Raw genomic sequence first — 15,976 nt, forward strand, 5'->3', positions numbered from 1 at the left:
ATCCGCAGCTAAAAATAGTCCCCAAAAACTACTATTTACTCCAGTTTGACTAATATTTTCTTTAAAAACTACAGCACCCAGCTGCTTTAGGAAAGTACTGAGCCCTAAACATAATAAAAATGATATATTTATGACCCATTTTCAATGTTTTTAATCAATTTTGTCATAAATGTCAAACAGATGCGCTTGAGGCTGACAAACTAATACACTGTTGGTTTTGGTCTTTTCATGGGACGTATTAACAGTAAGAAATATATCAAATAACACATTAAATGAAGCATCAATATGTAATATTATTGAAGAATGAACCTGCTATATACAGTAGTTACATTTTACTGGTTATAATTTATGATGAGAGGATCCAGATGAGGCGACACAATCATCCAGGACATACTGGAAATATAGAAATATAGAATCTAGGATACATATTATCCACTTTTATTACATTAGTTTGCAATATGTTTACAAAAAGGTGAAAAGTCAACATTCTTGAGTTACACACAGACAGAAATGCAAACGTCACAGCTAATAACTCACTATCACTGGATTGTTTTTATTTATTTTCACTTGTTTAAAAAAACAAATACAGAAGAAGAAGACCACAAGCACGGTTATGAGGAAGATGAAACATGAAACAATATGTTTGATACTTTGGGTTACAATCATTACACACTGGATCCAGAAATCTGCATCCAACGGTTTTACTGTCATTGTAGCCGACACACGTGTAGCTACTCGGTAAATGTTTGGCATGCAGTGTTTTCTCGCCCAACAAAGATGATTTGGAGGTTAAAGGACAGATTCACATTTCTTAAAGTGTGTCTTAAAACAACTCACATGTACAATTAAACCATTCTTGGTTGCTGTACTCATTCCTCTCGTCCATACTGGTCCTGAAGAGATGATTTCAATATAAATGATGGGGGACAAACCTCCTGCTGTACTTGACAACGTATGAGGGAGCAGCTCTCAAAGTCGGAGCTCCGACTCGGAAACTCGAGGCACCTCGACTTCACCGAGAAGTGAAGACGAGAAATAAACATGAAATCAAAATGGTAAAATATCAACTGAAGGCCACGTAGTCATTTTCTCTGCCTAAAAAGAGTCGTGAAACGATTTCGAGCTCTGAATTCTGACTATTTCAACTTGGAAGTTTCCGACCTCAGACTCGAATGGAACGCACCACAGAGTTTTAGTCAGAAAGCTAACATGCGGCTTCAGCAGTCAGTGTTGGTGAAATCAAAGCCGGTATTTTCCAAACTCAACCACAGCTCAGTGGAGGAAACACTGAAGCTGGGAAACAATAGGAGGGAATTTTTGCGCTAAAAAAGACTCAACTTTGACAGATACCCACTCGATTTGGCAAATTCAGCCTCACATCAGCTTGAAGTTGAACTCGAGGATGAATCTTTGCACGAAACAACTGTGGACTTTGGTCCCCAGCGTTAGAATCTTTAATGTTCTGTTTCGACGTACATTTGGGCAACGTGAGTGTTAATTTTAATGTTTTTAAGTAAGACGGACATCAAAGAATGTGAACTTATTCTTTAACCGCCAACGTCTGTGTAGCTTCCTTCATGAGATGCCAAATTTCTCATAATTATGAGACGCCTTCTGATGATTTTGGTATAATCGTAATTATTAGAAGAATACTAACAAAAAAAACAAAACAAACAGTATTGGTTTCTATAGAGACGGTAAATTGAGAGATGTTTTTCTGGGGCTACTTGGGCAATTTCCACTAAATGATGAAGGCCTGAATATTCCTCTGTGGATTTTATACTATACATCAAACCGTCTGGGCTGAAAGCAGCGTACACATTTCTCAAGCAGCAGAAGTCCCTCGTGTGTGAGATAACTTCCCTTTAAAATGTTTGGCGGTCATTCATTTTTATTATAAAGTCCAGATACTTCAGTGTTTCTTATTAGTAATAGAATTAATTTATTCATAAAATAAAAAAAAAAGGTCTGATACAAGCAAGTAAACAACATGATAGGAACAAATCTTTAAGTCACAGAGCCACCATGTCCTGGAATGATCAGATTACAAATCCGTGCACAGAAATCAGGCCGATATAAACAAACAGTATCTTAATTAGTGTTCGTGCATGCACGTGTACTTGCCGTAGAAGTGTATCTTTCACCTTGGCTTTTTTATGTATAAAATCCCAATGGAGTGCTAAAGGGCATCACAAATAGATAACAGCACTGATCTTCAGGAACTGAAATATACACAAATGAACACAGCTCATTTGTCTTAATTTACACTGTTTTTTTTTTGTTTTGTTTTTTTCCACATCGTGCTGAGGAGGAGAGGGTTGCCTGGTTGGCTGCTGCAGTGCAGAGAGAAGCACGCAGAGCTTCAGGGATGGGAGGGAAGGAAGGATGCAGAGAGAGAGAGAGAGAGCGAGAGAGAGAGATGGAAACTATCTCTCGCTTGCTTCCTTCTGCCAGCCTCTTTCAGGCTTCCGTTCCTCAGCAACTGAGTGAAGAGAGACAAATAAAAGTGAGAAGAGACAGGCAGGCAAAGGAGACATGCTGCCACAAGAGAGCACCTGTCTAGTCGACCTATTTTTATGCACTCTGTGCGCTAACTGTACCATAAGTCTCCGAGGCTGTGATGAGAAGCAAAGCTCTCGCTGCAAGTTGAAAAGTTGTTCAAGTTTTGGGTTTTTCCATCACCCAGGGCAGCCCGTCCCGCTGGGGTGCGACTCACAAAGCAGAATTAGTGAGATAGCCCGATAACTGGTGTGTTATGAAATATATTCTGATATTTAGCCCGTTATTAACCTGCATAAATGTATCATATAACTAAACTGAATATTTATTTTTTTATGTACAGATTGAAATAAGAACTACAGAGGTAAAGGGTAATATATACAGTTATATTTAACTTTCTAATCCTGTTTTGTGAGACTTTGCACTGACACTGACTGTGATTATTTACGTGGGACCCTACAGAAAATAAAAAGTAAGTGTGGATATTTGTACCCTTCTCACCTGTGCTGTACTTAAACCATTTGTACTCTCATTATGCTCAGAATTTAACAATCTATATTCTCTATAGACAGCCAGAGATATCCAGATAATAACAAGATGAAAGCAATTGTTAATAATTATTTGGGGGGGATTTATTTGTGATTTGCTTTCTTGCTGAGAGTTAGATGAGAAGATTGACACCAAGTATGAAGCGACAGCCAACAGCCAGCTAGCTTAGCTTAGCATAACGACTGGAAGCGGGGGGGAAACCGCTAGCCTAGCTATCTAAACATAACAAAATACACCACATCACAATACACAGCACCTCTAAAGCTCACTGATTATCTCCTTTGTTTTATCCATACAAAAAACAAGATGTTAAAACAACATGTTGCAGTTTTTTTAGGGGCTGAGTTTTTTATTTTTACACTTTGGTTTTTGTACGCTGAGCTGTTTGCGTGCTAAGCTAAGCTAACCGTCTCCTGGCTGTAGCTTCATATTTATCTAACAGACATGAGATTTACTTCTCAGCAAAAAAGCACATGAGCGAATTTCCCAAAATGTCAAACTATTCCTTTAAGGCAATCTGGAGATTAAACATTTAAATGTAAGATTTGTGGCTTTTGAGGAAAAAAAATAGCTATAGTTATGTGCAAAATGCAAAATCAAACAGTGGAATCTAAATCAAAATCATTGTATATTACAGCACTGAAGTGGAAAAACCTCTCTACCATATTTTTTCATAATTCTTTGTAGATGTAGATTAGTTGCACAAGTTTTGATATTGAAGTTTATGAACATATACAGTAAAATACAAAGCTAGGGTCATTTTAATAATGAGTCTCCTGTTCTGTTAACCTTAAACATTTTTTTGACCTTGTGCCTCCATCCAGGTGAACCTGACCTGATTACTCTCATACATCGTTAATTCAGTGCAAGAAAAGTATAAATTACTAAACTTAACTGACAGTTTACAGAGAAAACTGAGTAGAAAATGTGACCTGATGCAGGCCTCGCAGTCTTACCGTTGAAGGATGCCTCTTTTTCACTACGTGGCTCCACTGAGTCTAGATCTTTGCAAACTTATTAAAACCCGGTCTGCAGGAAAAATGACAAAATATATTAATCACACTTGACACGATGCTAAAATGTAAATGTTTACTGCTTCTGTCGACATTTCTCCCCTTCTGTGTTACATTAGTAAATGAAGACTGGTAAGTGGATTGAAAACTAGGTGACGGATGTGTGCGTGGGTGCGAGTGTTCAGCGTCACCGAAGACCTGCTCGACGGAGTCGCGTAGTTAGAAACAGGAAAAGAATACTTACGCTCCTTCATCATTCAGTAGACTCAGGAACTTGCTGACTCTGTGGTCGGGATCCATCTAGAGAAAGACAGACGCGTCATGTTTTAGTGCTTCCATGCGTACAATATCATAACATTGTTTACTTTTGGATTAATTTGACTTCCAATTTAGAAGCGAGGTGTTGAAACAGCGGCATGTCCTGGAGTTCATGCTTCAGTTTGTACAAACAGGATTTTAGGGAGAGAGGGGGGGACAAGGGGGGGAGGGGGGAGGGGGGGAAGAGGAAGTAAAATTAATGGCAGCCTATGCAATAACTTACAGTATGTCTGGAATTGCCTGTAGCCACTGGAGTTAAGACATGAGAGAACCGTTGGAATGAGAGGAAAAAAGATAAAGACTGAAGACAAACTGTGAATGTGTGCGAGTGCGTGGCTGCGCGGCTGTTTGCAGCATGTCTCGGCAAACACAGGTTCATACTTCTTCAGGCTCGGGGATGGTGTGTGTGTGTGTGTGTGTGTGCAAAAGGGTGCGAAAACATGGCTGCATTGGTGCATACCACAGCAATTACACAGCATCCAGCCTCAACAAACAGGCCGTACACGTCGTCAACATACCACAGACACGCAGTCAGGGGGAAGAGAGATTAACACCAGCCGGCAGTCAGATTTAGGTCAATTTCTGCTGCTGATGCTTGCTGTCAGTCTCCTACCTGTTTTAGTAAACAAAACAGTATTTGGAGGCCACTGTGGGATGCAGATTGAAAGTTCTGGTCTCGGGAGCATTAAAGAAGAAGCTGCAGTGAACAAAAGATGCTTCGGATCCTGTATTTCGTCCCAGTACAGTTAGAACCGACTGTAACTGTCAGGCTCAGGTTCAAATGTCTACGTCTGACTCAAGATCCGACTGAAAAATGCCTTTTGGAAATGAATCATGTCCCGCAAGTTAAGCTTTTAAAGGAGAACTCCAGCAGTGTAGGACTTCGCTTCCATGAGGCTGGAGGATTTAAAACAGATTTAAAAACAGAATTGATCCAGCAAAAACTGACATATCCTGACTTGTTCCTGATATGGATCACGTTCCAAAATCCAAGATCCTACACCTCCCATAATGCAACTCAACAGTATCTTTTGTTAGACACTCTTCTATCTTTTAAACGCTCATTTATTTTGTGTCTGAGATCACTCTCTGTTTGTTGCATGGTGCTCTATATTTAGCCCATTTTATGTGGTTGTGTGTGACACATCACCTGCCAGCGATGATGAAAAACGATGATGAATCATAGATGTCCGATATATAATTTAATGCTCATAATAGAATAAACGACTGAGTGTCTTTTATATGGAAAATGAGAGAACGTGGGGAGTGATTTCGGTCACAGCCGCACACTTTCCGTCTCTGATGACATCACTATGACGTCATACACTCACCAGCCACTTTATTAGGAACACCTGTGTGCTCTGATGCAACAGCTCTGCCATAAATTCTACATTTACAAAGCTTATATGTTTTCAGTATTTGTTGACATTGTCAGAAAGGTGATAATTCTACTTTATCTTCATTACTGAGGTCATAGTGGGTGATGGTGGTGTACTGGAATTAATTATATTTAAAAGTGCTCCTAATATCTCATGTATGTTAATGGAGTGGACAAAATATTAGGAACACCATTCAATCTCATCTGGAGTTAACAAGAAGATGAGAGACAGGACTTACAGGGGTGTTGAGTCAGTTCAATGTTTGTGGACAAAAGGTGGGATCCTGTGCAGTTAGGATGCGGATCATCATGTTTAAAGAGTTCTGGCCAGTTGAGAAAGGAGGTAAAGTTGTTAACAAAGGGGATGCAGCTTCCCAGGCAGTAGCCCTTCAACCGTATATGGAGTTGATGAAGCCGGCTGAAAGCCAAAACAGGGAGGAGGTCGGAGATGACGCGCTGTTTACCAGAGTCCAGGACATCGTCAATGAGGCTGACAGGATCCGTTCTGAGTTTCTTACATTGTTGAAGTTTGATGTTGTTGATTCCAGCATGAATAACAACAGTGGAAGCCAGTCTACCGGTATGTTGCTGAAGGAGCTGTAAGGCGCCTGGGTAGCAAAACGTTTGCGTTTGGGGAACCACCACATGCCAGACCATAGATGTGCCGACCACTAGAGCATTGGGGGGGGGGCTGGGGTGGCCATCAGCAATGACACCCTGTCTGGACTGCCCCAAAGACTGGGCGAACACAGCACTCTCTGCACAGCGGCACCACCAGCAACAAGAGTAGAGGAGAGATGACCATCTGGCAGGTGTCCAACTGGTGAACGTGGACAATCCACCTCGTCCAAGGCTTGGAACTTATTGCTCAGCATCTGGAGCATCTACTGCAGCCTTTGTTGTTCCTGACAAGGACTCACAGCTCCGGGAGGCAGGAAGTGGAGCACGATTGGGACTTGGGTTTAGCTCCAAGAATCGGCCACACTTCATCCTTTAAAGCCAGGAGATCAGCCGTAAGAGTCGGTTGCCACCCATGGTGAGGAGACCTTTTCTGAGGTTCCACCTTCAGCCCTCTTATGTTGTCTTTCAGCTGTGAGTCTGCACGCAGGCATTTCCCACACGCAGCCAAGATTTTAGTTGTTTAGGTTGGTCGGCTAGCTTAGCCACAGGCTAAAGACAAACAAACCTAGCCAAGCTAGTCTGACGTGGGCGCTGACGGCAGCTCACTTGCAGGGAGTCCAGGACACACAATAATCCCAAAAGTCTCTATAAAAGATGTGTAACTTACTGCAGTTGCCACTATATTCAAATTCCATTGGCAGCAGGAAATCAGGAGTAATATCCACAGGTAAGTTACTAGAGCAGCTGAAATTCCCACACTGTTCCCAGGGGTACGGTCTCTCCACATACAGACGGTGATACGTAGCCAGCCTTCCTAATCAGGACTCTGGGAGCTGAACAGTCCACATAAGTCACCTCTATGGCCACGTCCTCTCCAAAACAAACAGACCCAGAACTCCATGTTTCTCTGACACTGTCTTGTAGACAGAGGACGTTCAATGTCACCACTATGAACGGCTCTTAAAAAAAATTAAGATCGACGTCCGATGACTAAAATCCTTGATCCGGTTGAAAGATACAGTTAAAAATTACCAAGATCCACAAAGTGTACGGCAAAAACGTGTCCTAAAACTGGATAAAAAGTCAATTCAGAGCTTCTGGCGGGCAAAACAACGCTGACACATCAACACACAGTACATACAACTTGTGTTGAAAAGAAGCCAAGAATCTGCTCTGACTCGGTGGTCTATGTTTTCATTTTTGTTTCCACAGTTGGATGGGTTTAATGTACATGTGTGTTGGCCCTCTGGGATGACCGTTCTTTATGGATTTTGCTCTAAATTGTAGGTACACCAAAACCATGGAAGTGTGTGTGATTGTTCTCCTCTGAATCACAAGACGAGACTGTGACTTGGAAAGCTACGCAGAACATGGTTTCAATACTATGAATGTATTGGATCTCAACTGTTCGGAGGATGGTTTGTGAACTAGAAATGTACTGGATCCTTCTGCTCAACAAATCATCAGCAAAGCCACACTGTTTTTCATTCCAGCTAATAGATGACAGTTTTTTGTGACGGAGACAGATTCTGTTGACTCTTGAGAATGCTGACCAGATGTCAAGGAAGAGGAGGGACAGCCTGCGAGCCTCAGACCGCACTATTATAAAAACATAATACCGAGGCTGAGCCAATTTGAAATTTGTGTTTGAGGATAAAAGGTGTGAAGTGATGCTGAATGGGTAACAATGCAATGATTGTTATTGCCCTTCCACAAATTACCTACACCAAAGTCTGCCTGAAACCACCAGTGCATTGCATTTATCATGTGAACAACCAGTAAAACCTGATGTTAGAGAGAAACAATTTTAAGAGTCTACAGCCATGCTAGCAGCTCTGTGAGGCTATACTAGCTAAATGCTAACACTAGCATGGCAACATGCCCACCGTGACAATGTTAACATGCTGATGTTTAGCAGGTTTAATGTTAACCATGTTTAACGTTTTAGTTCAGAGTGATAACACACTACTATTTGCTGAGTAGTGCTAAACACAAAGAAGTGCAGTTTTACAGAAATTTGACATGACATGAAAAGTCAGCAGATCACCAAAATTATTACCATTCAGCCTGAGGGCGACATGCATGTCAGTGCCAAATTTCATGACAGACCATCTAGTTGTCATAAAATTTCCCTCAAAACCACCAACCACCAAATATCAAAATCATGGTGGCATTAGAGGGAAAGTTAGGGGATCACCAAAGTCATCAGGATTCATCCTCAGGGGACCATGCAGTGACCAAGTTATTTGAGATATTTCAGTATAAATGAAAGTGGTGGACCGACATGACGTTAGCATGGTTAAAAAGATGCAAATACAAAGGAAATATCTCTCCCACCTGCGCCGCCATTTCAATGAGCATGAGTAACTTCTTTATGCCGATCGAAAGATGCTGCCCTTTCACCACTTTAGCTATGCTGGCCCGTTCGTTCTCCTGGAAACTGCCCAGCAGCTGTGGGGAGCAAACAGCAAGGGATTAAACTAGACAAATACAATATTTAAATTGGACAATGCATACAGGAATTACACATGAAATAAAAATATTACGCTATATTTTATCATCTTAATGCTTTTGCACAAAAATCTGTGACAAATCTGCCTGTCAGTGTCTTATGGTTGAAGATGTGTGAGAGACAGAGAGAGAAGGTGGCATCTGGTGTATGACAAAGTGTATTAAAAGTGTGGCGGTACGCATGTGTAGGTGTATGCAGTGTGCGTTACCTCCAGGGCATCGACCAGCTGCTCGCCGCTCGAGATGTTGGGAATGTTGATGGTGGTGCTGAAAGCATCTAACATCTCCATTTCCTGGAGGACATCTTTACGACTCGTGGTGCCGATGATAAGCAGTTTACGACCCTGAAAGAGAAGCAGATATGACTTCAGATTTAAAAAGTTTATCATTCATTCATCTTCTTTACCTCTTTTCCTTTTCAGGGTCAGAGGGGTTGGATTCTCTCCCAGTTCGTTGCACACACACACACACACACACACACACGTGTCCAGCCCACATGGACTCACGACTTACAGTAAACTAGAAATACTGTTGTGGTGAAACATTTGTCATACATGAACTTAACTTCTTACACATTACATGACATGAGTGCAAACAAAGAACAGTATCCCGAGCTCTACAAATAAAACATTACCACAAAAAACACGTTATTTATCAGAAATGAAAGAAATCTTACAACAAAGTGTAGCCTTAAATTATCTTCAGATAATGGAGAGGGTGCTTCATTATGTGGTTTGACCATTTTTACTCAACTATCCATTTGATTATGAACTGGGAAGAGAGACAGTTGCGTAGAGGAACAGAAGAGATAGTGGGGTAGACATAAAGACTCCAAAATCGTAAAATGAGAGATGAACCTGGTACGCATTCAAAATTCAATACTTCACTGCCATTTTAATATAGCTGAAAGGAATTTACTTTAATTTACTACTTTAGCTCGCAAGAAAAAAAAAAAAAAAAAAAAAATCTTGAAATCTTAGGATGTGATATAACCACACTGAACACATCAAATGTCAAATCGTCAAACTGTGAAAACTTTGTGCATAAAAACATACGTGTACACCATCCTATGGGGTGTTTATGAGTTAAAGAGGCGAACTGAACTGAACCTCATAGCTCAGCCTTTTTAAAACAAGGGAGGAAATTAAAATAGATGATTAGCCAAGTGAGAAGAATCCTGTAAAATCTCATGTTCCTTTCATGTTCCTGTAGACTGGTGGTATAAATTTTAACAGGGTATGCTAACTCATGGCCTGAGGGTTTTTAAGCAGTCCACTTTCTTCATGTTTCCTGTGTTGAGCTGAAGTGTTGTCGTGCCACAGAGTGAGCACAAAGGTGAGGATGCTCTCGGTATAATGTGATACGAAGTAAATCGGAGCTTTTGGGAATATTGATCGTGGATTCTCTGTGCTTATTCAAGTCACAGAGAAAAATAAAGGAAGAGGACGAGAGGAAAGAGAAGGGATGAGGAGAGGAGAGGACAACAGCACGGGAAACAACAGAAGACAATAGAAGAGAAGACAAACATGAGCGGAGAAGAAAGGAAGAGAAGCGAAAGAAATGTCGCTCCAGTAAGCTGACGAGTTGGAGAAGGACCAGGAGAAGACGACGAAGAAGGAGGAGAGGCAGAGGAGTGGCGAGTAGACAGGGGGATTATGGCTGCCGGCTGCCCCCCCATGGCGTGGGGGGTTGTGATGCTGCATGCAGATGAGGTGCCACACAGGCGGCGGTGCTGCCAGGTCCTGGCTCTCTCACAGAGCCCATTCTCCTCCATGTCCCCCTGGCCTCCCCCGGCCCCAGGCACCCCGCTGGGCCCAGCGCTTTACAACCCCAGAGGAGCACTGCAGCCAGGCATTCAACACCAGGCCCCGCGCCACTTCTCATGCACATGCAGCCATATAGTGGGCTATACTCTCATTCACAAACCCATCAACAACAGACACACACACACAAACTACAACTAAAGAAACTATGAGAAATGGGTCTCTACCACCACCATTCACTCAGAGCACAACAGGCCTGGACCAAAAAACACTCCCTAATAACCATACACTCACACACACAGTCGCTCACACATGCCAGTTGCAGCCAAAGACCTCCAACAATTCCTCACAAGACTTTGCGTTGGCATCCATAAGATCTGCTGCCCTCTTTCTGCCACCTGAGGACTAGCAACACCACAAGAGGGACAACAGAAATAAACAGAGTGTGCGTTTACCTTCGGAGGAGGTTTCTTGAGCAGGACCAGCAAAGCTTGTAGCACCAGGTTGGAGAAACGAGGGCCGATCGGGACAAAGTCTGAACATCAGGCAGAAATGAGACAGAGCATATTGAAATATTAATAAATAGGAATAAAATTAATAGAATATGATTCAACATGTTTTTAGGTAGTTTGTCTATGTAAACTGAGGTCTTACCCAACAAACGTTCGATGTCATCCACAACCACACAGCTCAGCTGTGACTTGTAAGCGTCTTCAAATATCTATCAAACAATCAAAGATCAAGGCAAAAAAACTGTTTTAGATTAAATTTTACATTATTATTTACTTGTTAAGGAGTTAAGGATTTAAGAACGGTGTCTGTAAATATATTTTCTACCATATGAACCCCATTAAATTTGCCATCTTACATGCATCAGTGCTGCAGATACAATTTCCACATGTTTACATACTTTTGGCACAAATCCCAATCTCTTCCAGATCTACAGATGATCAAATCTGTTTTTCTATATTTCAAGACTTTCTAGTTAACCTGTAAAAGATGTTTTTTTTAAATGTCGGTTACCTTTTTGATAGCTTGACATTTAGCGATCTCGGAGTGTCCGATCATCTTGTCGGGGGAGCAGATCTTGATAAAGGGGAACTGAGAGTCTTCAGAGATCTTAGCTGCCAACGCCGTCTTCCCGCTGTTAGGTGGGCCTGACGGAGAAGAACAAACACTAATTAATTGTTTGGAATAACGCTAATTATTTAGCCAAACTGTCAGTTTTCAGTCTATCACCATAGACTGTGTTCTAGCGCCTTAATGAGCTTGTCGTACACTGACTTTGGATGGTTGACCTTCATGCTGACACTGCATGACGTTACATTAGTGTGTGTGTGAGTGGATGTTGGTGTGTGTCCTACCCTCCAGTAGAACAGAGACCAGCGGCGTGCGGTCGCTGTTCTTCGTCTGCTGCACCAGCAGCTCCCCGTCTTCCAGGGCCGCCGACACCGGGTCGCCCCACCTGATTATACCGTTCATGATGTAGCTGGCGTAATCCTCCTGGTTGGTACCAAACGCCTGGAGGAGAAAGAGGAAGAGAGAGAGAGAGAGAGATAGAGAGAGTGAGGCTTTGTTTGGGTTTGTGATGCAAAGTGAGAAAGAGAAGATACTGTTTATTGTAAATGTGATGTTTCCATTGTTCTTCAATTGAATGAATGCTTCCTGTAAATCAGTTAAAGGTGCATTACTTTAAAAAAAAATGCTGTTCTTGAGATAAATCCGGTTTATATGTGAATGTCTTGCTACAGTGATCAGGGCATATATGCATGAAGCCGCTGAGCAGATTCGATTTAGGTCTTCAAATGTGTTTTAATGGTCCCTGAGACTCTTCAGACACACTAAAGTCTTGGACAAAGCGTAAATGAATTTCCTCCACCTCCCGTTTAAATCTAATTCGCTATACTTTGTCACAAGAACTAGAGAACACAATCAACTGCACTATGAATGACCTTTACAATTTGTTACTGTTTACAGTCCAATGGTTTACATTCCTGAGGTTTTTTGTGCTGCAGGCTGATGAGAGAAAGAAGGAGACCAAAATGTTTTAAACAATCTGAAATACACAACATCGTTATTGAACGGCACCCAATTTAAACAGTGTTGGTTAGTTAAGTTTCTCAGTGTGTGCAATTTAACGGTGCCGGTAAAGGATATAATAATAAAACTAAATGGGTGTGCCGGGAAGAAAGGAATGCGAGGGGCTCATACGAAGTCCTCCCCCCCCTAAAAAAAAATCAAAGATTCGATCAAGTTCAGTATAATCGTAAATATCAGACAGACGTGACGAAAACAAACAAGACTTCACAAAAGCAGGTAATGGAAACATCACATGAGGAACAGTTTCAGTGCTGTTTCACACGTGAGAAAACAATTACTCTCTTTTAGTCTGATTGCTGCCAAAAAAACCTCTTGTGTAGTGGAAGCAACTGGAAACTTTTGTGGTTAAGTTGTGGCATTATGAATAACCAAATGGAGGAAGGTAATTGGTAAAAGAATATAAAATCAGGCCGCCTCTCATTGGCTAGCTCCAGTAGAGAGTCAACACCTTAACAGCAGCTTTATGTGAATTATATTGTCTGTTCTTTTATGGGGTTTTTTTTAATGCATGTTGGTATTTTCAAGAAGGGTGCCTTAGATTGGTGGGAGGGTAGGAGAAAGGTATGTTTGAACTATGTGTATTAAATGTTTAATTTCATGTATTTTCATTAAACTGTATTTGGAAATAGAAACAGTAGGAGGCAGAGAAGGAGATGAAGATGATGATGATGTACAGCAACTTACTGGTTTGATGTCGTTATTCAGCGAGGCCATGAAGTCGAGCCTGCTGACCTGCAGCTTCTCCGCCGTCTCGGTGTTTACCTCGACCGTGTTGCTGGCCTGCAACGTACATAAAACCACACACACACACACACACACACAAAAACATAGTACAAATTAAGAGAGTTAAGTTTTGTTACTGGATGAACTCCGCGCCCCCTTGCTAGTGAAATCCATTAGATGATGTATTGCGAATTTCAGATTGCGCAATGTGTCAGAAGACAATGTGAGCTCTCAGAGCAGAAAGGTCAGACGGAGAGAAGGAGGGACGGAAGAATAAGTGCTTACAGGAGTGAAGAGAAACGTCACAGCCATTAGACATGTGTAAGGCCCTTGTCCGTCATATATCATCACCCTCCAATATCTGCTCTTTGTGTGTCTGTGTGTGTGTGTGTGTGTGTGTGTGTGTGTGGGGGGGGGTCTGTGGGGGCAGAACACTTAACAGATGAGATCTTCACCTTATCTGTGTGTCCCAATGAGTTGTGTAGATTTGAACCTGCACACCTGACAAAACACTTAAGGGCGCGCGCACACGCACACGCACACGCACACACACACACACACACACACACACACACACACACACACACACACACACACACACACACACACACACACACACACACACACACACACACACACACAGCTGGATTCTGCACACGGTCCTTCCTCACTTGTGCTGTTAGGTAAACTGGCATTATATACACAGCGGTGCACCGAGCCCAGCAGACGTGTGGCCTACAACTTAAACCTGGCAACATATGACTCGATTCATATCAGTGCTTTTGAAAAATACCTTTGTAAAAGTATCAAAAAAAGTTCCCAGAGGCAGTTAATAAAATGTAAATTTAAGGAAGAATGATACAATTTGACTTATAAGAAAAAAAAATAGCAAAATAACAACTTACAATGAGTCAATTATTCAACAACAGTTGTAATAATTGATAAATTGTGAATTATGTGAACATTTATTATCATCACATTAACTAATTTCAGATTCTCAAATGTGTGGATTGGCTGTTTTTCTCTTTTTATATCATTGTAAATCGAATATCTTTACATTTTGAACTGCTGGTTGTGATGGATCCACTTTTGACATTTTGTAGGACTGATTATTAACTGATAATTAACTCCTCTCATCTCCAGTATTTAAATAAATACTATAATAATAAACTAAAAACAACCTGAGGACTCTGACCTTGATATGTCTGTTCATGGCGGTGGACTGGGCAGCCCTGACCAGGCCCTCCAGCTCGGCACCGCTGTAGTTCTTAGTCTCCACTGCCAGTTCCTGAATGTCCACGTCGTTGGCCAGCAGTTTGTACTGACGCATCTGTGCCGTGTGGATGTTGAGGATCTGAATACGGCCTTTTTCATCCGGTAACCCTGAAAGTAGAAATGGAAAAAATAAATAACCTAAAGCTTCAGCAAAGTTATGTTTGTTTTTTTTAATGTGTTTCATTCAAACATATTGTCATCCAGAAAAGCTGTGTTGGACAGTTGAAGTCTGTTTATTCTACACTGCTTACACACATTTCTGTTGGACTAGAGAGGAGAATTTTACACGTGTCCTCTCTCTGTCCAGATTAGATTTTTGCCCCTTTGATACACTTGACCAACTCATGTAAAGTGATGAAAATAAGAGCTGAAAATGTCCGTCATAAAACCATAATTTAATTTAATTATTAATGACCTATATATTAAAATAACAGGTAAAATCTTTATGATGGTATGGATTTATCAGTTTCTCTATTCCCCTCCACTTTCAGGAAATGCTTTAACATTAACATTCACTTTTTTTGAAGCAATTTTTTTTACAGTTTTAATCCCCGTTCCCACCCACTTAGATAAACTGTTGAGTGTGAAGCCTTATCTGTTGCCTCCTTCACTTCTTACCAATCTCCATCTTCACCTCCAGTCTTCCCGGCCTCAACAAGGCCTCATCTATCAGGTCAGGCCTGTTGGTCATACCTGAGGGAGGGATAGATGATGGACAGATAGTGGAAAGAAGAGGAAAAGGATGAATGAGAGAGATGAGATAGAGTGCAGATGTTCAGGCCTGTGGAGTTTTTCTAAGTTTGGTTGGCTCTCGCTGGTGTATGTTTATGTGTTTGCACCTATGACCAGGATGTTGTTGAGCTGCTCCACTCCGTCGATCTTGGACAGCAGCTGGTTGACTACGGTGTCGTGGACTCCTGTGCTGCCCGCCATGCTTCCACGCTGCTTACAGATCGCGTCGATCTCATCGAATATGATGATGTGAAGACCGCTGTTGGCACCAAGCTGATCAGCAGAGAGAGGAGGGGAGAAAATTAATGACAGGAATTATTAATGAGTATACTGTATATGTGTACCATCTAGGGTATATTTTCTTTTTAAAATTTCTTTAGATTTATTATGTTTGAAAACGTCTGACTGCCATTGACAGTAAAATGTGTTTCTTTGTGTGTTTCCCACACTCATTCAGGCATCAAATTAAAGGACTTTTTGATGCTTTTCATGTT

General features: G+C 41.5%; 1 protein-coding gene across 2 annotated transcripts in view; it reads right to left on the reverse strand.

Annotated features, from left to right (window-relative positions):
* Positions 1-417: 417 nt before the first annotated feature.
* LOC122971089 (vesicle-fusing ATPase-like) overlaps positions 418-15,976 on the reverse strand; it is a 31,168-nt gene continuing 15,609 nt past the window's right edge. The window contains exons 10-22 of one of the 2 annotated variants that reach the window (XM_044337558.1): positions 15,590-15,755; positions 15,369-15,443; positions 14,671-14,858; positions 13,437-13,532; positions 12,017-12,173; positions 11,676-11,809; positions 11,307-11,373; positions 11,108-11,187; positions 9,099-9,233; positions 8,716-8,829; positions 4,306-4,361; positions 4,005-4,077; positions 418-2,482 (exon numbers count right to left, since the gene is read on the reverse strand). In XM_044337558.1, coding sequence (XP_044193493.1) covers positions 4,047-4,077; positions 4,306-4,361; positions 8,716-8,829; positions 9,099-9,233; positions 11,108-11,187; positions 11,307-11,373; positions 11,676-11,809; positions 12,017-12,173; positions 13,437-13,532; positions 14,671-14,858; positions 15,369-15,443; positions 15,590-15,755 — 1,299 coding nt within the window. In that variant the 3' untranslated portion in view covers positions 418-2,482; positions 4,005-4,046. Of the gene's footprint in view, positions 2,483-4,004; positions 4,081-4,305; positions 4,362-8,715; positions 8,830-9,098; positions 9,234-11,107; positions 11,188-11,306; positions 11,374-11,675; positions 11,810-12,016; positions 12,174-13,436; positions 13,533-14,670; positions 14,859-15,368; positions 15,444-15,589; positions 15,756-15,976 lie in introns of both variants that reach the window. The other variant, XM_044337557.1, reaches the window with a different exon arrangement.

Source organism: Thunnus albacares, chromosome 20 (genome assembly GCF_914725855.1).
Source record: "Thunnus albacares chromosome 20, fThuAlb1.1, whole genome shotgun sequence".
Lineage (NCBI taxonomy): Eukaryota > Metazoa > Chordata > Actinopteri > Scombriformes > Scombridae > Thunnus > Thunnus albacares.